General features: G+C 39.1%; 3 protein-coding genes across 4 annotated transcripts; 1 reads left to right on the top strand and 2 right to left on the bottom strand.

The window, feature by feature from the left end:
• Positions 1-24: 24 nt before the first annotated feature.
• Positions 25-6,998, top strand: napaa (N-ethylmaleimide-sensitive factor attachment protein, alpha a). The gene is made up of 11 exons (XM_046838710.1): positions 25-230; positions 1,575-1,654; positions 1,755-1,871; positions 1,956-2,002; positions 2,853-2,930; positions 3,563-3,618; positions 3,718-3,802; positions 4,459-4,563; positions 4,647-4,715; positions 5,216-5,266; positions 5,636-6,998. Exons 1-11 carry the CDS (start codon positions 133-135, stop codon positions 5,735-5,737), a joined length of 888 nt encoding a protein of 295 aa, XP_046694666.1. The 5' UTR covers positions 25-132; the 3' UTR covers positions 5,738-6,998.
• rsph4a (radial spoke head component 4A) lies at positions 6,330-10,772 on the bottom strand. The gene is made up of 7 exons (XM_046838708.1): positions 10,522-10,772; positions 9,865-10,081; positions 8,876-9,157; positions 8,353-8,802; positions 8,016-8,160; positions 7,824-7,941; positions 6,330-7,677 (listed from the first exon to the last, which is right to left on the bottom strand). The coding sequence occupies exons 1-7, from the start codon at positions 10,620-10,622 to the stop codon at positions 7,419-7,421; spliced, it is 1,572 nt and encodes a 523-aa protein (XP_046694664.1). The 5' UTR covers positions 10,623-10,772; the 3' UTR covers positions 6,330-7,418.
• Positions 10,773-11,140: 368 nt separating this feature from the next.
• Positions 11,141-21,162, bottom strand: sympk (symplekin). Of its 2 annotated transcripts, none has more exons than XM_046839769.1 (27): positions 21,045-21,162; positions 19,213-19,320; positions 18,903-18,968; positions 18,758-18,811; positions 18,608-18,681; positions 18,370-18,496; positions 18,020-18,269; positions 17,657-17,827; positions 17,233-17,472; positions 16,976-17,127; positions 16,740-16,890; positions 16,399-16,621; positions 16,159-16,309; positions 15,805-16,040; positions 15,560-15,641; positions 15,219-15,332; positions 14,991-15,138; positions 14,716-14,876; positions 14,493-14,601; positions 14,268-14,368; positions 14,073-14,163; positions 13,793-13,894; positions 13,485-13,672; positions 12,571-12,747; positions 12,348-12,461; positions 12,082-12,264; positions 11,141-11,430 (listed from the first exon to the last, which is right to left on the bottom strand). In XM_046839769.1, exons 2-27 carry the CDS (start codon positions 19,309-19,311, stop codon positions 11,314-11,316), a joined length of 3,681 nt encoding a protein of 1,226 aa, XP_046695725.1. In that variant the 5' UTR covers positions 19,312-19,320; positions 21,045-21,162; the 3' UTR covers positions 11,141-11,313. The 2 variants fall into 2 exon arrangements, with proteins under 2 accessions (XP_046695725.1, XP_046695724.1); XM_046839768.1 differs by having other exon boundaries at positions 11,141-11,475.
• Positions 21,163-22,180: the final 1,018 nt, after the last annotated feature.

The following is a 22,180-nucleotide window of genomic DNA, read 5'->3' on the forward strand; positions in this document are numbered from 1 at the left end:
CTAGACTTTATTTCCGGTTCCTCTGACGTGTGGAAAACAACAAAGCAGCTGTGACGAGTAGAAGTAGAGGAGGAAGAGCAGAGGCTGGTTGCACAAGTTTGCCAGAGACACTACGCAGGGTAGAGAATAAAAATGGATCATTCTGGGAAAGAAAAGGAAGCAATGGCTCTAGTCGCTGAAGCGGACAAGAACATGAGAATGTCTGGATTGTTATTCGGGACGTTTTTAGGGTAAGTGGACTGGTTTTGTAAACCTGGTTCTTGCTCATCTATGTATCCTATATAAACAACATTTTTTAACGTTTCTTATTATACTCGGTTATTCATTATAGTAGAAAACTATTCTGGATTTCCACTCATTCTACTCATGTCCACCTAGACATAAACATGTCAATAGGATTATTAAATCAAATAATAAAAAAAGGGCCAACAGTAGTGACTATAAAATCCCACTGAAAAAGAAATAGTCAGTCGTTCATCTACAGTAGAAAAATATTCTAGATTTCAATATATTCAACTCGTATCCAACTAGGCTTCCTCAGGGTTCTCTGGTTTCTTCCCTCCTCCCATTAACATGCCAATAGGTTTAATAGTGGATTTGCCTGTAGATAAACTTGGGATCTATCATAACCCTGACCAGGATAAATCACTGAAGAAGAATGAATGAAACTTTTTTTTGCAATTATATTTGCATTTAGTAAACACCCTTAAGCAAAACTTTTTGAATGCAATCCTTCCTTTCATATTTATTTATATATATATATATAGCAACAGCAGTTTTCAAACCACATTGGTATTGTTATAAAACCAAATTAAAAAGCACCAGCAGTTACCTGAAAGTCCTACCAGTCTATCAGGGGAAAAAAATGAATCGTTCAACATGCAGTAATGTTTATTATTATTTTTTAAAGTATATTTAGTCATCTAATATTTTGGGAAATATGCAGGATTTCCACATATTCTACACGTGTCCACTTTTTCTTCCTCAGTGTTTTTTTGTATATTTTTCCCAAAACCTTCCCATGGTTATGTGATTGGCCCCTAGATAACCCTCGTTAAAGATACTGAAGACTTATGAAAGGAAAATATCAGTCATATCAATCACCAGAACATTTACCCACAAGTCACGTGTTACAGGAAATTGCATTATCCAAAGCGTTCAACAGCTGCGTTTTCTTTTTATTATTATATTCTGATATTGACTGATGAGGTCATTTTAAACGTACAACTCAGTTATGCAAAGTAAACAAAGCAATTCTTTAAAAATGATTAAATGGAATAGATACTTAGTAATCAGACCTTTCCAGCATTTACATTTTCATTTACAGACTTGCGCTTATCTCATTTATACAGCTGAGCAGTTAAGGGTCTTGTGCAAGGGCTCATGAGTGGCAGCTTTGTGGTGTTGGGAAGTCCAGCATCTGAGCTCCCACTTCCCCAATTCAGTCTTTGTGTATTTGTTAATTCCAGGTCATAAATAGTTATATAAATAGAGTTAAAGACCTGTTAACACTTAACACAAGACTCTGCACAAACCCAGTGCTTTATATCCAGCATTTTAGTTGTATTTTTTAGAAAGTCTTCCAAGGCAGAGGAAGCCTGTGACATGTACACGAAGGCTGCGAATATGTTCAAGATGGCCAAGAACTGGCGCGGTATGTCTTCAGCTACATCGCCTCATTTGAGAGTTTTTAGACTAAATCCACGTCAAGCATTTTGCTTACAATATATGTGTGTTTATATTTTTTCTTTCAGCTGCAGGGGATGCGTTCTGCAAAACTGCAAAAGTGCACTTGAAAACAAACAACAAGCACAACGCTGCTGTCAGCTTCGTCGACGCTGGAAATGCGTACAGAAAGACTGATCCACAAGGTCGGTTTTTTTCCTTGGTTTGAAAGACAGTTTATTTAAAGGTGTGAAAAGTTTCCTGTATAACGGTGTGTCCTTCTTTCTCAGATGCCATCAAGTGTTTGAGTCGGGCCATAGATATTTACACAGATATGGTAAGGAACGAGAGGTCAAGGAGTTTAACCTGTTTGTTGCTTATAGCGTTAGATACACACAGTAATAACAGCACTGGCGTTCTTTCTCTTTTTCATCTTATAAAACCAAATCGATTTATTTATTTATTTATTTATTGTTCTTTTATTTTCTAGACCTCTTTGTTTCTTTTTCTCATTTTCTTTGCTGTACTATTTATTTATTTTTGTTTGGTTTTTAAACTTTTACCTTTACCTTCACAACGTTTCAACCAACTTTCACTTTGAATTGCCTTTTTTTTTTTTTTATTTGTTTGTTGCTTATTCTTCTATCCCATTCTTTTTTTAATTTGTTCTTTCTTTCTTTTTTATTACTGTTTGTTGGTATTGGTTTGTTTTTCTTTAGTTTACCCTTTCATTCATTCATTTTATGTTAATTGTTTTGTTCTTTGTCCATTATCTTGACTATTTCTCAGCTAATTGTTTATTTTCTTCTGTTATTCACTTATTTATTTGTCTCTTCTTTCTTTCTTTCTTTTATTTTAACTATTTTCCCCATTTATTCAATAGTTTTCTCTTTGCTTTATTTATTTAAAATTATTTCTTGAATTATTAAATTGTTATAATATATATAATATTTATTTATTATTATTTATTGAGTTAATTTTTATTTAATTTTACTTTTTACTTACTTCCTTTTTTCCTTCTTTCCTTATTTCTTTCACACACTCTGCATTGTTAAACGGGAATTAACGTTTAAAAATCATCCTTTAAACTTTTTCATCGGAATTTAAAGCATAATATTTAGTAAAGAAACTCCCTGATCATGTTGTGTTAATTGTTTACTTTGCTTGACTCTCATCTTCCACCACAGGGACGTTTCACCATTGCAGCGAAGCACCACGTCACTGTAGCTGAAATCTATGAGTCTGAATTACAGGACATTAATAAGGTGAGTGAGATTAAATCTGAAAGAATTGTAGTGTTTATACTTTTTATGTCTGTTAGAGAAGTGAAGAAAAGAGTGCAGGCAGGGTGGAGTGGGTGGAGAAGAGTGAAAGGAGTGATTTGTGATAGAAGAGTATCTGTGAGAGTGAAAGGGAAAGTTTATAGGACAGTGGTGAGACCTGAGATGTTGTATAGATTAGAGACAGTGGCATTGAGTAAAAGACAGGAGGTGGAGCTGGAGGTAGCAGAGCTGAAGATGTTGAGGTTTTTGTTGGGGGTGACGAGGATGGACAGGTTTAGAAATTAGTTTATTAGAGCGACAGCGCATGTAGGATGTTTTGGAGACAAGGTGAGGGAGGCGAGATTGAGATGGTTTGGACATGTGCAGAGGAGGGACATGGGGTATATCAGTAGGAGAATGCTGAGGATGGAGCCACCAGGAAGGAGGAAAAGAGGAAGGACAAGGAGGAGGTTTAGGGATGTGGTGAGGGAAGACATGCAGGTAGATGGTGTGAAAGAGGCAGATGTAGAGGACAGGGGGGTCTATCTATCTATCTATCTATCTATCTATCTATCTATCTATCTATCTATCTATCTATCTATCTATCTAACTAACCTTTTTTATTTTCATCGCAGGCAGTTGCGCATTATGAGCAGGCTGGTGATTACTACAAAGGAGAAGAGTCTACAAGGTACTTTGAGGTTACTCAACACACATGCATGTGAAGCATTCAAACCGAGTCCACCTGATTTCTGGGGTTTTTTTCGGTTTTGTTTTTTTTCCCTCGCAGCTCTGCCAACAAGTGTCTTCTTAAAGTGGCGATGTACGCGGCCCAGCTTGAAAAATACCAAAAAGCGATACAGATATTTGAGCAGGTGTGTTTTTTCAATACACCAAAAATGGTGTTTTGTGTTTGTTGTTTTTGTTTTGTTTTATATATACAGCTTCTTTTCAGTCTTCTTAAGTTTTCCAACACCAACCCATTGCTCCCTCCAGTGGCTTCCTGTAGCTCCCCCATCAGATTTAATACACTAGTGCCCACCTTTCAAGCCAAAACGGAGCAGTACCCCTGTACCTCAGAGCTCTCATTTCACTCTGCACTCCTCCCTCTGATCTTCTAACAATGTTTATCTGGTTCCTCTGTGGTGGAACGAACTTGCACTAGATGCCCAAACAGCTGAGTCACTTTGAGTCATCAGATGAAATCTACCTGTTTCAGCAGTACTGAATTGAAGACTTTTATTAAGATGGCAGCATGTGTACAACGAGGCTCCCCAGATTCAGTGCTTCAGCAGTAGTTATAGATATTCTTTGCAGTGTATTTGTACTATGCATTGACAACGAAGTTCTGCATCTACAGTATCTATTATATTCCTCCAAAAAATATAACTTTTTGTTTTAGACATATGGCATGCTCAGTCTGTGACCTACAAAAATCCCAGTATCCGAATGTATTTATTAATGTAGACTTTGTTCTGGATAATTGCATCCTGCACCATGAATGTAAATGTAAGAATGTGTATGTGTGCAGATTGGGACCTACTGCATGGACAACACACTGCTGAAGTATGGGGCTAAAGATCACTTCTTCAAGGCAGCACTGTGTCACTTCTGTGTCGATGCACTGAATGCCAAGGTGAGTAGTTTTTCTTATTAGCAGGTTGTTGCCATGGTGACCGTTTTCTGTACACTTTTACTGATTGTGTAAATCTGATCTAGCTGGCCGTGCAGCGATACGAGGAAATGTTTCCCGCCTTCTCGGACTCCAGGGAGTGCAAACTCGTAAAGGTCGGATTTTTTAAAATAAATTATGAATGCGATGTCAGATTTAATTCATTTTTTACTTTTTTTCTTTCCTCCTAAAATCTGGCTTGATTTTTGCTCGTATTCTCTCTTTCTTTATTAATTTACTCACTTAACTTTTCAAGACTTTTTATGTATGTATTTATTGTATCTTTTTCCCATTTTTTCCCCAATACTTCTTTATAATTGTATATACTTTTTAATTTTTTTTCTCCTCATAAAAAAATTTCTATTTCTTTTTTTTTCCTCCTATTAATTTCTTTGTATGTTTCTTTACCCATTCACTTATTTATTCATATATATTTTTTTATTTACTCGTGTATTTCTTTTTTTTTTTTTTTTTCCTTTTCCCGTTTTCTTCCTTACTATTCTTTCTTTACATTTGTGCTTTTGAAATAAAGCGTGAATGCCGTTTCCTTGGCTTGAGCTTGCTAGTGATGTGAAATAATGATTCTATGATTTTTCTTGATTTTTCTTTATTCCAGAAACTTCTTAACGCACATGAGGAACAAGACGTCGACGCATATGAGAATGCTGTAAGTCGTATGTGCATTCAGCAGCACTCTGGTGTAAAAATTAAGGTAGACCAGAGATGTCCAAACTAGCTCTTTGGACCAAAGTTAGCCAAGTGGTGACCTCAGATTTTGGCCTTCCGTGCTTTATGTGAGAAACATTTTTATTATGAAATCATTAATTTGATTATAATGGTTGGTAGACTGCAACATTTATTTTTAGCCCTTTTATAGGAAAAGGTTTGGGCATCTCTGAGCTACACTACAAATATAACATCTGCTCTGTAAGCTGTCTTTGTACAGAAATGCCTTGTGATACCATATAATTCTAATAGTCAAATCAGGATCATGGACTAATGCAAAAGTGCCCCGTTGTCTGTTCTGCCTCTTCAGGTTAAGGAGTTTGACTCGATCTTACGGCTGGAACAGTGGAACACCACGATGTTGCTGAGAATCAAAGAGGGCATTCAGAGGGATGAGAGCGACCTACGCTAATACTGTGGAGAATAAAACTGATTCGGAATGAGCAGAAGGTTACAACAGTTCACTTCTTTGCTTTCTTACATGAATGAGCTGTTCTTAATCCTGTGCAGAACAGCATCGAGGGAGGTGTAATTGACTGCTGACCTTTCGTGTCTGTTTGAAGCTGAACGCCATGACAACTGCTTTTCGATTCCATGTGATGGTTTTTACAAATGATTAACTATACATGATTAGGGGGAAAAAAAGGGCAGTTGAATGTGTAACACCAAACATTTTTAATTAAACGTTACTTTACATCACTTTACATCACCAGATCTTTCTGGACATCCATTCCTTCACTAGCAGTATTGTGATACGTAGTTATTAATAGCTAAGTATTTATTTATTTATTGGTATTTCCACTACTTTTCGCTATTTAATATCTTCTACAGCACAATGTTTAGCTGGAATGGTCGAATTAAGTTCGTTGCATGGTTTTTAAGAGATTATGATTAATAAGCTCTTAAAAACTGAAATCTGCTTTTGAGTAATGCAGTAATGTTTAATGTTGTTGTGCATGTACAATAATTAAGTAATGCTGCTGTGAAGCTGTACATAGTGTATGCTTTCTCTTTTTCTTCTTTTTTTTTTTTTAAATATAAATGTGTTCATTTATTTTAACTCAGTTCAAGCTACATTGTGAACAAGCCAAATAACAGATACTTGGGTAAGAATGGAAATAGAAGTGTGCTAGGGCCTGCTCTACTTATTCCTAAACCAAACCAAGCATCCATCATGCATCAAATTAAAATGCATTGCAGAACAAGCTGATCTACTACATTTGATATGTTGGACTTGTAGGCTTGTAGTTTTGGACTCTGTAAGGCATTAAACCTGGCATGACTGTATTTTTTATTCCCATGACACTACAGCAACTTGTCAATGGTTCGTGGTTTTCAGTAATTAAAAAAATGAGATATACGTGCCTTTATTCCTGTTCTCCATTTTGAAGTTAGTAAGAGCTTATAATGTCACTGAGAAATCTTTAAGCCTTTTTTGTAAAGATTGTCCTGTTTCAGTCAGATTACAGGGTGCTCAAACTGGAGAATTCTTTCATATAAACACTTCAGATTATATCAGTGGTCCTCAAATCTTTTCTGCCCTTCCCCACTTTAGAGCGGAAGGGGATCCATCACCCGAAAAAATGGTAATGAAATGCTTTAATAACCTCATGTTAAATAAAAGTGTAATTGTGTTATGTACTCTACCTAAATAAAAACAATTGGTGTTCTCATTTACTTGCATTAATGACCTAATTATTTGTTTGTGGTTGCTTTGTGCTTTGAGTGTATGAACGTATGAAAATCGTAAATGAAGAATAATAAAGAATACAAAAAATTGATGGAAATCCTGCCATTTGTTGCGTCCTACCTGTCATGTCTTTATTTTCCACTAGAGGGCAGGCCCTGCACTTTGAGAACCGCATTATAGCAATAATTTGTTCATATACATCCTAGGAATTTGGTTGTTAAGGTAGGAATGATATTGTATTAGATGGTGTGTAGTAGACAAATCACAGAAATCAACTCTCTGGCCAAACAGAATGAAGAAAGCTGTTAATAACAAAGGAAAGAGGATGCAATGCTTATCCATTCAGTTTAACATAGTCACATGTGAAAGGACTTCAATTCACTTGTGTCCCTGTGTGTCTCATTTAGTTTTCTTCGTCATCCTCCTCCCCCTCCTCCTCCTCTTCTTCATCCTCGGCCTCCAATGCATCGTTGCCTTCCAGGGCGGCTTCCTTCTCCTCTTGGGCTTCCCTTAGAGCCTCTTCCTCCTGCACACTGGGGTCAATTTCCTCTGTAATCTCAGGGCCACTGGGGTACTCAGGCTGTGGGGAAGGAGGCAGGGCCGGGTTAAAGCCCTCACCCAAGAATTTCAGCCCCCAGCCGATGTATATGTTCTCAAACTTCCTGTTGCAAAAAATTAGTTATAAAATCAGCTCATAGAAAAGCAGTTTCCAATATAAAAGCGTGTGTTCGGTATCATTCTAATTCTCTTGTAGATATTAGGACAAAGACAGTTGATCAGAAATGCATAAATGAAACGAAGGTCTTACTTGCCGCACACGTATGCGTAGGCTCCAGGCCACAGGTTGGATCGCACAAAAGCAATGGCATACTGGGAGATTAGGTTTGAGGAGATCCTGGTACTCCAAGGAATAGTGTTATTTACCTCTGAAAAGAACAAAAGATTAAGGTGCGTTTGCTCAGGTAGGAAATAAACTGACACCCACATCATGTAAACTCACCTGCATCCTCAGAAAGAGGTGTGAGAAGCGGCGGGCCGACCTCAGGCTCAGGCTCATCAGGCTCTTCCTCCTTCTCCTCTTCATCCATGTCTTCTTCAAGGAGGTCCTCTGTCTTTTCGGCCAGATTGACCCACGCACAACGACCCTGGTGAGCACACAATGATGACGTTTATTTCCGATGGTGTGGTTTCATTTGCTTCTTCCATCACATTTTGGTAATAATTCTGAGAATTTGGTGGGGAAAAATATCAAGTCCGATTTCTTTCTAAAAAAGATGTCTTCTGAGGCTATAGCAAACAACCTGATACAGCATGTTAATTTAGAGGATTGTTCTCACCTGCAGGAGAATGTGCTGTATGTGGTGAACCCATGCAGACAGCGACTCTGCCATCTCTTGCATGGGCATTCCCTCGAAGTCAGGGTTTTCTTCGACGCTGTCTCGTGCACCTTCCTCTTCCTCTTCTCCCTCCTCCTCCCTGAACTGATAAAAACCCAGTGGACTGACTTGAGTGCCCGCTGAGATGCGGGCGATCTGGGCACGCAGGTAGTTGGCCTCATTGCCTGGGAAGGGTGGATAGCTCACAATCGGAGCATCCAGGCGCCCGGTGAAAAGTTTGCGGATTTTACGTGCGACTGTGATCTGAGCAGGGGTGACGTCAGGAAGACGGACCCAGGGCAGGCCAGGTTCTCTGCACACAAAGTAGGTGAACTTGTTTGTACCAGAGCGACGAGGCTCCTTAGGGATTGTTGTTGGAGGCTTGAAGCTTGACTTGGGGAATGGATCCAGCTAATTGGGAACAATTCACAAAAAAATTAGCTTTGTTTACACAGTAATTTAATTACTTTAGAACCTTGATTACCTCATCTTCCTCTTGAGCTTCTCCCTCTTTCTCTTTAGCATGCATGGTCTCCACTTCTTCTTCCTCTTCATCCTCACCATCCCTGACTTCCACCTCAGCCACTATATAGTTTCCTTCTATACCAAGGATTTTGCCCCAGAATCGGCAGCGTTCCAAAGGCTGCATGTCCACCAGCTGCTTTAGAGCCAGAAGGATCCTCTGCATCTCCTCCCGGCCCAGACCAACCCCAATCTGCTCCAGGAAGTACGTCAACTCAGTCACGTTGGGCAGAGGTGTCTCTATCTAGAATAAATACAATTAAGGCATACAGAAAGTGAACTCTCTGCTCTCTTGCTTTATACCTGTGATTTGACTGAGCGATGAGTGACATAAGAGCATCCTTATTATTCTACAATGTGGTGACACAGAAAAAGAACTTGAATTCAAATGATGACCCGGGAGTCCAAAGGAGCAAACTTAGAATTGCTCTCTGGTTGGGAGATGATCTCTCCCCAGTCAATATAGCTTCTGCATGTGTTCTACTGCACTGTGATACAACCTGCGCAGATGAGATGGCTAGCTTTATATGTTTTATGAACCCTATGCTTAAAAAGATGTGCTTCTCTGATCAAAATATCGGGGGTTCAATCTCAAGTATTGCCAAGCTGCCACTGTTGGGTCCTTGAGCAAGGCCCTTAACCCTCTCTGCACCATGGGTGCTGTATCATGGCTGACCCTGTGCTCTGACCACAGCGTCCTAAAAAGCTGGGATATGCGAAGGAAGAATTTCAATGTTCTGTTCTAAAAGGTCATGCATTATTATAATCTTTCTTTCTTGTTTTCTCGTGATCTCACAGCTTCTTTATCTTGTAATCTCAATCTAACGAGCTGTTTTCTCGCGATCACAACATAATTTGTGGTATATAGGTGACCTGACAGCCTTTTTTAAGAGTTGGACACTTAAGTGTATGTTGTCAGTGACCTTTCAGGAAACTAATTCTAACCAGCACCTCATCGTGGGCTCCCTCGTCACCGCGGCTAAACAGCGCCCTCTGTTGTTCAGCCAGCAGCTCAGCGGAGGTTGCGTCCGGAGCGTCCTTCAGTGTGCTTTGCTTCTCCTGCAGCATGCTCCTCTTCACCTCATGGCTCAGATCTTCTATCACATCCACCGCGTTCTCGGGGCGCTCGTTCATCACTCGGATGAGCAGACGAACCAGGTGGTCATAGCTGGAGATGTTTAGGTTTAGGATAATTAGGTTAGGCAGTCATGCTAGTTATGATGATTATTTTTATTTGTGACATCCACCACGTGCAGATAGAGTACAAATAAAACAATACAAATCTAAAACCTTGTAGGAAATCCCCTAATTTGGGGGATTTTTGATGATTTTCTATTTGATACACTATGAGAACTTCGAAGATTGATGGTGATTCTAGAATATATTTAGTAGAAATTAAGCAGGGCCCAAATCCCACTGGACATTTATCAACAAATAATAATGATACTGTAGGTGGGACCAATTATGAAAATGTCACTGAAAGGATTAAAAGGATATTTTATTAGGCAAAATTGATCAGCATTGGGGAAATTGACAAACAAATAATGCAAACTGTAAAAAATAAACGAAAGCGAAAAGGGTTTGTTGTGTTAAATATGAACTACTCACAGGTTGAGGTTGGTTTTTGTGCTTTTTTTCAAGAGAAAAGCTTTGAAGCAAACCGCAGTCTGTCGCCTTTGGTCATCTCGTGATTCCACGGATCTCTCCATGTTTCTGATTATCAGTAATTATGAAAGAGAAATCAGATTTCAACTACACGATGCACAGGTGCCCCAAACCTGTTGCTAAAGAAGCGGAACGGTTACTAGTGTAAACAAAAAACTGGTTGCTAAGGAAGTGGGACTGCCTGCTTCCTATTGGCTGAACGAGAGGCATGCTCGAATCTGATTGGTTGGGATTTGTTCGGCAGGTTTTTATTGTTATTGTATATATATATTAAAAAAAAAACTTCTAAATGCTCACCAATGACCCCCACTTTTTAAAAGCGTATTAAAATCTATTAATCAAATATAAGACAGTGTATAATATACCATCACTACACAATAAATAATTTGCCTGAAATGTTTATTTTACTAACACAAGCTGAATAAATGAATGCCCATTTCTCTCATGGTAAAAATAGAAAAAATATTCTCTGAAATATTTTTTAAAAAATGGCACATGATTCTTGAAATGTTTATTCATTAAGTCATTTGCAAAATAAAAACATTTACACAAAGGCAGAAAGCTTTATACAAAGATCTTTATTATCCAGACATACCTTGTTATTTCATGACTTTTTTTGTTTTCACAGGAGTGAAGAACGAAGGAACGTAATCACAAACAATTAACTATATTTAAGGTTCTAGACTTTAGACTCAACACAGATATGCTGAACTTGGATCAGCCATAATGTGTGTTTTATTCAGGATCGTTTGCTTGTGTTTCGGGTTCTGGGCCTTGTTCCTCTACCACCTCTTTCTGCTGGTTTTCTGCAGGCTCAGTAATAGTCGTCTCCATTGGTTCCTCTGCTGTTTCCTGGGGAACAGAGGTGGATGCAGATTCAATTTCAGGTGTTTCCATCTGCAATGATTAATAGTGTCATTAGGCCATCAGTTCTATCATACAAACATGGCGGGAACATATATATATATATATATACACATATACAAAAATATATATATAAAAAAGGGGTGTAACAGCATATTAATTTGTATCTAAATACATAAATGATTGTACCTTTTTTTTACAGTACATGTGGAACATCAGAGTTAAAAAGTTCCCTCAGGAACGTATTAAGTGGCGGGATGAAAGTTTTTTTTTGTCTCCGCCTCGCACTTTGAGTGCATTTTTAAATTATTATTAAACTTGAAAACATACACAGCAATGTTAACAAATGTAAACTATTTAATTAAATGTTTCCATTTATTTAATTTTATTTAATACAATATAATATAAAAGGTGTATTGCATTAATTTAATTTATAATTTTTTTAAATATAAAATATATTATATAATTTAACCAAGCAGGCATATTACATATTTAAAAAATGTTAAATGTTCAAATGATCATGAATTGTTAATAATATTAATAAATCAACTGTAAAAAAAAAAAATAAAAGGCCAAGCAAAACATACATAATCATTATTATACTAACAGAAGCAACTAAAATCAAAGGCGGATTCTTACTTGCGTTGTGGCTTCGGTGGCAATCTCGAGACGTTCTGAACCCGCCTCTCCTTCCTCCATAGGCTCCTCTATTTCCTCTCTTCTGACTACTGACTCAGGCACTAGTTCAGGAGGAGCTGCTACTACAATTGGAGCTCGAGTTTCCACCTGGGTTATGGGCCTCATAAACTGTTGGGTGTGTAACTAAAGGATAAATGAAATACTTTAATTGCACTTCCCTGAGAAGATATATTTGACTGTATTTAAGTATGAATTGTTACTCTGACCTCTCTTTCCTCCTGCACTTTTATGTGCTCAGGTTCCTGCTGTGGTGGTTCAGGCTCAGGCATCCGACTGTTAGCCTCCAGAATAGCCATGATGGAGGACGGAATGTGGGCTTGCTATACATGCATAATAAAGAACGAACAAATCTGGTCAATAACACAATAGAACATCCAATAATAAAATACTGAGATACCAGAAAAGTGGTGGACAATGAAACTTTTTTACCTGGTGTGGGGTAAAGGAGCGGACATGCTGAAGGAGAGGCTCTCTCATCTCAGGGCAGCGCTCGAAAACGCTGGAAAGCTGCGCTGGTGGCAACTGAAGCAGAACGGTGTAGGACTGTGGCTTGGTGCGCTGGCAGCACTTCACAAATCCTTCCCACACCTTGGGGTACTTCCAAACCTACACACACAGTGTATCAGTCAGTAGGGGAGACTAAGGTACAGGTGAAAGTGTGTTATTCTTTATTCTGATTTGTTCTAGAGGTCTACCGATTTTACCAATACCAATAGCTAGGTTGGATCTTGCCGGAAACCGAGTGATCAACTGCTAATTTTTTAAAATAGATTTTGGACATATGTAATATAGTTCTGAACTAAAACATAAAAAAACAGTACCAAATAATGAAAATGTGCTAAATAGAAAAAATTATTATATGAATTATATGAACATAAAAAAAGACATGCATTTAAACAAACAAAAAATTACACCCCAAATAAATAAAAACAGTTACATACTAGGTAAATAATAATAATAAAAAAAAAAAAAAAAACAAAATCCACTTCAAATAAACAGCACATGGTGTCATTGAATCGCTCTAGGGGGCGCTCTTGTACCGTTTAACGCAACACAGAAAAACGATTGTTGCACATAGTTGATAAATCCTGGAAAGCTAAAAAAATATATAAACTTGTTCTACATGAATTCCTTCTCTGGTTCGCATTTTCTATCTAATTTCTATATTTCAGGCTTAAATCAACCTAAACATGTGCCCAACCTGCCTTAATATACCTTCATCCAAGAAAACACTGATGTAACTTAGACTTTTTAGGAATATAAGCTACTGACAGCTACACACTAGACTTACAACATGCCTGTTGTAAAGAAAAACAACATTGACATTACGTTTAGTGACTCACCTGTTTGGGGATCAGGCGAGTGAGGATGTTCATGACGAAGCCACCCAGGCGAGGGTACATTGTAAGTGACTGGATGACGGTCCGCATGAGCAGCATGGGGAGAGGATTCTGCTCCATCAGCTGCTGCATGACCACGGCCAGCACCTCCGACGTGTACACGTTCTTCTCACCAAAGCACAGGTTCGTAGCTGTAGGGTTGAGCGGTAACAGACGTAAGGAACGAAATGAAGCGGGAACGCAGAAAGATCTTTTTTTTTATTTACAATTTTTTTCTTCAATGTGCGATTAGGCTCATCTAAAGCAGATACCTTTAATGATGGACTTCATGTCGCATTTGGTGGAGTCGATGTTATGCAGAGCGATGAGGAGTTCGCCAGGAGTCAGAGGGGACACGGAAGAACTGCCTTCACCTGAAGAATACACGGAAAAATGATTTACAGACCATAACGCTATCAAAAATGAGCTTTAATGATTTTTCAACATATGATTCATATTAAACCTTTTAAACATTTCGTTTCAGTGGCACTTCTTTAGTCGTAACTGTCACATATAAATGATCCGAAAGAAAGCACCATAGTGCATCCTTACTGTGTTGTGTCCCCAGCAAGCGATTGAAGACCTCCTTGACTACTATGGGGTTGAGCTTGATAAGTTTGGGCAATGCCTGGATCACCTCTTTCTGTTAAATACAGCAAAAGCACCATTAAGCCACTCCTGTAATGAGTAACATTGGCTGCCTTTCAGCATGAAACTAGGCATAAAGATAAATAAAAGAGAGAACACCTTTTCCAGGCCGTTGATGACTGGAATGAGGAAACGCACATCTGGCACTCGTTTGTGATAGAGATCCCGTACTCGCTCAACCAGGTCTGGAGATGGAGGGACTGCAGACGGACAGAGGACAAGAGACTGAGCATGTGAATTGCTGCGAACAGATATGCAGCAGGGACATAAAAAAAAAAAAAAAAAAAAAAATACACATTTTTTAAAAAAGGCACATGGCTGTACCTTTATCAGTCAGTATGTGTAGACAGCGAGTGACCAGAGTCTCTGCCCCCTTGGGACAGTTTTCAACCAGCAGCAGCAGATCAGGAGAGTTCATTCCCATTCCTCTAATCTGAAAAGCAAAGCAAAAAAAAAAAAACAGTAAAATAGGTGAAAAAGGTGTTTATGTTCACAGCAGATTTTTTGGTAAAATAAGAACACTACATGGGAAATCGTTCGGGCTTACAGGCTGCTCGATGACACGGAGCACGCTCCGCTTGATGTCAGCGATAGCTTCGGTGTAGACCGCAGCTAACTCGTGGACCAAGCGGTGGTTGAGAGGAAGAAGGGAGAGGTAGAGGTACAGACACTGTCTCACGGTCTCCTCTGTCCAGGGAGCTGCCACCTCTGACGATATATTATAAATATGGTTACAATGAACAACTACTAGTGATACTGTTTGAATACTGTTGGCACAGAGTGTAAATATTTTTCATTAGTAACAAAGAAGCCTTTTCACACCTGTGTCCTCTCCGACCCCGAACAGCAACGAGGGCGGATTCGGGTGAACGAGAAGCTGCATGTAGTTCAGGGCAAACTTCTCAATGTAGTCTCGCAGGTGGTCCTTCTCGTACATCCACTTGATGATGTTCAGGGCTGCCGAGCGCACCTTCGACAAACAATTTGGTTATACTGACTTGGAAAGAATAATAAGAACATGCATTGGTTCAAGTGCAAAAAAAAAAGTACTTTTTCTTTCTCGTGAGAGCTGAGGTCCAGGAGAACGTGGAGGTACTGAAACTGTCTGGAGGGGCGTTTCAGGATGAGATCTTTTAGAGTGGGCATGCCGAGGTAAACACGAGACTGCAATCACAAACACACACACAAAATGGCAAGCGTTACATTTTTTTCTTTAATATTTTCCTTTTCCTAAATGCTTGAGTTCTTGCACCTTTACACCTGTTCAATACACAAACCTGGCTGGTCTGAAAGTGTTGTATTAATGTGCTTATTCTAAAACAGTAACTTATACAGGGAATTTTGTGACAAATTTAACATATAACCAGATAAAAAATAAAAAAAAATCTCACCTCGTCCTCACAGTAGCGCCGGATCACCTCCAGCGCTGACTCTGTGATCAGAGGAGCCTCAAGCACCAACTTATTGAAGAGCCTGCAAAGAGAAATGATTTCAAACGATGACATTAAACCGATCTAATGTATGAACCACATTTATTATATCATAATTACCCCTTCTATGTTAGTAAGATAAAGACCTCCATGCACAGTGTTGGGGTTTATGGGACCACGCATCTCTATAGGCTAATACGACTCACCCGTCTCTCTGTTCAGGCCGCTCCTGTAAGCCTGAAAGCAGCGTGAACAAGCAGTGCTCGTAGCTCTCCAGAGAGCCTGATGGCACCTGGCTCAAGTACTGGTTGTACTCCTGATAGAGAAGAGCGAAAGCTAGGTCGATGCGGTTCCGGATATCCTCCAGGATGAAACGCAGCATGTCATCCTTCATTGCACCCTCGAACTGAGTGATCAATCTTGCTAGCAACTTTACACGAACCTGGGAGACACAGGATTGGTCAGGAAGTTTCCACTAGCTGTAAACACTTTGGTCTAATCCGCAAGTCAAGCTTGATAGAATATAGAATTTTTGTAAATCTAATCCCAAGTCTGCTTACATGGGACATTCCAGTTCTTGCAATTGCCTTTTCAGATTGGAGAATTCGTCGGACAGCCATGCTGGTTAACTTCTCCAGTTGGGTGTCGGACAACGGCTGGACCACATCAGCCAACCTGAAGACTTTCTTTCTTCCGCTGCTCCCCGGTGCTCTGATTGCAAAAACAAAACTGGAGTAAACATCAAAAGAAAAAGAAAGAAAATGACTTAACAACCTCTGGTTTTAATACAAGTTTTATACTTGGGCTGTGTAGAAGGCAAAATGGGTTCTGGGAGTTTCTTGGCCTGGGGCGTCTCCTCCATAGCTTCACTCTTGTAGGACCCCACTACGGAGATGGCCTGGCCCAGAGACACAGCTGACACTTTCCGGATGATAATGGGGTCTTTAGAGCTGGTCTCCGCCACGGCAGCGTCGGCCTCACCCTCCTTTCCTTCTTCATCGCGGGCTTTGCACTGCTCCAGACCTGAGGGGGAGGAAAGTGATGATTACTCTTAATGTCTTCAATTCAACATTTTTTTTTTAGTGCAGACTATCTTAGGAGAAATATAAAGATGCAAAAAAAAAATTCAAACAATCCTGACCAGGTCCAAGTCCCCCTGAGGTCATCTGCGTGGCCATGAGCCTGGCCAGATGTTTGATTTGGGAATCTGTGCCTGCTGACTCCACAGGTGTGTAAGTAGCTTGGAAGGAGGCTGGCATGTTGTCTGGCAGGTAAACCATGCTGATGAGCACCTGAACCAGGAAAATAAATGATACAATGAGTAATTATATTTCAGACGCTTCACCATAAACCAAAACCGTTCTGCACGTTCTGTACCAGGTTGGCCACGTTCTCTGGAGTGAGCAGAGGCAGCAGGAACTCTGCTGTGATGTCTATAGCAGACTGCGTCCCGGTGGTGGCCAATGGCTTGGGTGTGATGATGGGTACCGGCTCCTCTTTATCGTCATCATCCTCAATCAGAGCGGGTTCTAAAAAGAGCAAAAGAGTAAAATCAATGCGATCCAGATTGGCCAATAAACTGATGCTGAAAGAACATCAGGGTATGAACACCTTCTTCCCTCTTCATCTCTCACCCATTTTGATCCTCTTGCCCTCGCTGTAAGGCTCATGCCGCGGTCTCTTGCGGACCTGTGTGGCGGCAGGAATGCAGCGGGTAATCTCGCTTTGGGCCATTCCCAGATCCAGCAGGAGTGTGGAGATCTGGCTGTGGAAGTCTACGCTGCTCTGGTGCCGCAGCACGGACACCAGGTGCAACTTGAGGCTCTTGCGCACGCTGCTCACCTGCGACTTGGCAAGCGTTGGGGGCAGGTTGGCTAGGGGACGCAAAAGAAAAAAAAAAAGGTCAGAAACAAAAACAGGACACGTATGATAGATACACTATGGTGCACTGTAAGACGTACAGAAATATTTTTAATTACAATTATTGCTGTTACATCTGCATGGAAGTAAACTGCTTTTTTAAATCTAGTCCCTGTACTTAACATCCACATCACTTACCATGTAGAGTCTCATAAGCTTGAATGACCTCGGACATGAACATGGGTCTCTGCCGAGCCAAAGTGGCCAGTGAGCCCAGAGCTGTGGTCAGATTAATGCTGGAGATGGCTGGGTGAACCATGAACTTCAGGAGCTGCTCCAGAGCTGACTTGCCTTCTTCACACAGAACATCTTCGAAATAGAAAAGGGGGATTACGCACCAAATAAGGGGGCGAGAAAAATATAAATAAATGTGTTAGGACAAATCCTCTAAATTTAAGCATAATTTAAAAGAGCATCATCACAAGTTTAGGTTTAGCCTTTTTTCAAACCTAAAACAATGATGTACAATATCAAACTGTCCATGAGTCTGGCTCCACCCACCATAGTGAATATATGAATGGTCCTTAGGAACTTTGTCCAGGCTGATGTCCCCTTCCTGCTTCTTGGGGACGTCCGAATCGGAGGTGCGAGGCGACAGCGTGATGATTAGCGACTCTGTAAATTTGATGGCGTGTGTGCGAACGCCGTCGTTATCCGAGTCGAGCAGAGCCAGGACCTCCCCCTTCATCTGGGTCACCATGTCCCAGCATCCCTCCTGCACGTCTGAGATAGTCTTCATGCGCAGTAGCCACTGGCGAGACAAACCAGAGCGGTCGGTTAAGATTAATTTTTTTTAAGACTCATAAATATGGATAAAAGCGACATTACAAACCAGAGGAAATGAAGAATACCTGCAGTGTCACTTTGTAAAGCTGAGTGAGCGTCAGGATGGCCTTCTTCACAACGTTTACACTATCATCTCTCAACACCATGTTCAAATTCCCCAACAGCTTTAGTAACAGCTCGTTGTCCCTTTTACTGGATCAAAATGCAAAAACACGACTTTTCTGTTCAGCCCATTTTTTGGGGGAAAATACTGAGAATTTCCAATGAAGAAGAAAAAAAAAGTTTTTTTTTTTAATATCTTACCATGCTTCTTCAATGAAACCAATAACAAATTTCCTCACTTCTATTGATTTGTCATTCTGAAATGCTAGCATCTCCTGATGGCAAAAAATGACAGAGTTTAAACTTGGTGCAACATGTTCGGAGATTCTATCAAAATGAGGTTGTACTTACATCCAAGTAATTGTCAAGTAATGAAGGATCCTTATTAATAATCAGCTCTTGCACCTAATGATCAAAGCAAACAGATACAGTGAGCCCTGGAGCTAATAGTGCGATCATCCTTTAACATCTGAAAATACATTCAAAATTAGATTACCTGCTTAAGAGCAGTGAGTTTATCATCGGTGGCCATTAAAGCGGCCTGGTTCAGAAGGTCCACGACCTAGGATGCAGATATAAATGTACTTGTAATAAAACCACTTGAGTAATATCATAATGATCAGAAGAAACTAACCTTCTCAAGGAGCACTGCATATACAACACTAACCAACAAATCAGCACCAAATTCACTAATCACATCTCAAATATTATAGTTTAAACATAGGTCGTTGCGGTCCTTTAAATATACTGTACATGCTTCATAACTGCTCTCTATCAAAGTCTGTCTGGGAACAAAGTAGTGACACCTTTTCATTAGTAGTCATATCTATAGCCGCATCCTCTGTCCTGGTGAGGAACTGTGACGCCACACTGCCACGCTGCTTTTCTCCAGAGCTTGAATCCATCCTGGAGTCCTGGATGGATACAAGAGATTCCAAAAAGTAGTAGTTAACACAAAGAGTGCCACAAACAACTAACGGTTCCTCGAGTAATTCGAATACAACAAAAAGCATTGAGGCAAATTATTTTAGTTCATTTAACTACACACGTCGCTTCGCGTTTCCCCACAGACCATTATTACTGACGCAACACGCACTAAACTGGAACGCTTTGTACAGGGGGGGACAGCGAGGGGCGAGAAGAAAGTTTGGGATCATTACATACTAAAACAAAGAAAACACTGTACAGTGCATTTACCTTTTTTTTTTTTTTTTTTATAAAGTTATTTGAAATAGAGGTTCCCTGGTGGTCTAGTGGTTAGGATGCGGCGCTCTCATCGCTGCGGCCCGGGTTCGATCCCTGGTCAGGGAACCAACCCCAGCCACTCTTAGTGCCGATCCCAAGCCCGGATAAATGGGGAGGGTTGCGTTAGGAAGGGCATCCAGTGTAAAAACGTGCCAAATCAAACGTGCGGAGGATCCGCTGTGGCAACCCCTAACGGCAGAAGTCGAAAGAAAGTTTAAAATAATTTAAAATAGATTTTTATTGATGTATTTGCATTCTGATGTCATTTGGGAATTAAGTGAACTAAATGGGTTTAGTTTTTACAGATATTCATGTATGTAATTTCAGCAAATTTGTTTTTGCAATTATTCTGAAAAGGAAACAAATGACTTGTTTAAGAGACCCGTCTTGTTTTCTCTTGTATATTTAGTATTGCTGTTTAAAATAACAAAAACTACTTATCCGTTTACTCAATAATCGATAGCTGCAGCTCTACTAAAAACCATAACACAGCTGAGAAGCTCGTTTATTTTAACACTCTATACAATTGATTCCTGTTAAAAGCCAAAAATTTTACTTTATTGAGAGCCGTGAACCAAAAGTGAATTCACATTATACCAAACTGCATTATATTAAAATGAAAGCAGTCTTGGAGCCTGTCAATATACAATATAAACATAGAAACAATTACATTTATAGTACAATGAAGTTTAATGCCGTATAGGTATTTAGAGTATAAGTTATACAGCCATATGCTTGGAATATCAGTGCCCTCTAATTAGAGACAAGGAGCTGAGGGGGGGGTTCTCCCTAAATTGGGTTGATTCAAGTTTACTTATATTGTCTATTTTTTGTTTGTGGATTTGTGATTGTGGAAGTTTGTGCCTCTATGCTGTATACAAATGGTTGTTGCATTTCTGGACACAATTGTGTTTGCACATGAATATATTAAGTATATTTAGTGATATCAGTAAATCATGAGTAGAGTATAAAATGACTGACAGAGGCTGCATGTAAACACCCAGACCTAAAAGGAGATTCACTAACAGGGTTGTTCTCAATACATTTACATTTCAATATACTTTTTAAACTATTTATTTACATTTAAATGTAATGTCAATACGTTACTAATCACGTTTTTTTTTTTTTTTTTTTTACAAAGACATCAAACTCATGCATTTTTTTATTCATGTTCTACATAATCTCTAATGTTATTAGTATAAGCAAAGAATTTTAAAACCCGACTATTGCACCTTTAATTTTTAACTCACTAATGAAGCCTGTTGTCACAGCTAACGTTAGCTATATTAGCCGTGCCGTCCCTAGACAGCTTTATTACATGGAAACTATAAACACTCGAAAATATTATACCCACGTTTAGTATAATGCCGAGAAATTGAGTATTTTAACTTACCGAAGTCGTGGTTCCTTAATGTAACAGTCAAGCAAAGAATGAAATTCAGCTTCAAATATGACTCTCACCTACATAGGCGCCATTTTGAAATGACACGGAACAACTCTGTCTAAAGCCGTTGAGATCCGCTGTATTATCAGCAGAGAACTTCCGGTTCACGGCTTTTTTTTTTTTTTTTTGATCAAAATTATACGTACATACAATTATCGATAACTCTAAGTAAATAAAATTTAAACAACTAAATAAAAGGTGTATTTATTTTTCAGATTTAGGCCTATTTGTAGTGTTTATTTCATCAAAGACATTTATTTTCTTTGTATTTTCTTATTCAAATTATATATTTACTTTTGATGCATATTCCATACCCTCATATGTACATTTATATTCTATAAGTATCAGGCCATATTAAAGTGGTAAACCTTTCACCACTTACTGTGGTGCAACAACTACTTTTTAATATAAAGAAAAAAAAATCAAACAAATTGTAATTTTCACTTCATTGTATTAACATTTGTCTTATTTACAATCATACCAGCTTACACACCTGCTGATAGGAGCATCAACAAGCATGTTCTTAATGGGTTGTGTTGGATCTCGAGTTAATTCTGAAAACTCTTGTTTACAGCAAGTTACAGGCCACATTGCTTACACAAACACACACACACACACACATTTTGCAAAAGCCAATCCACCCAACATCATGTTTTGTCTGGAGGTGGGGGGAAACCAAATACCCCAGAGGAATCCAATGCAACTAGTGGAGATCATGAGAAACTCTATATAGGTAGCTCAGGATTGAACCAGGGATCATGAAGATTTGAAACAGCCACAGCCATTGCTATACTACTATATAAACAAAACATCTGATAAGTAAATACTTATTTGCATTTTGTTACAAATGTCATGTAATGTACATTTCTGATGACAAATTCTTAAACTGCAAAGCATAACATAGGGTGTCACTGATTTATTTTTGAGAGGAGCTACAACTCATCATTTTGCTATGGGATTAGATTAATTAAAAAAAAGAATTATCTGAGGTACTGTAACTGACAAAAACACCATTGATTATAGTCAAAAAAGAGATTGTCTAATGTTCTAACAGGGCTGAGTTTTTTTTTACTATATTTTTCCTC

The sequence above is a fragment of the Silurus meridionalis genome, chromosome 25 (assembly GCF_014805685.1).
Source record: "Silurus meridionalis isolate SWU-2019-XX chromosome 25, ASM1480568v1, whole genome shotgun sequence".
Taxonomy (NCBI): Eukaryota; Metazoa; Chordata; class Actinopteri; order Siluriformes; family Siluridae; genus Silurus; species Silurus meridionalis.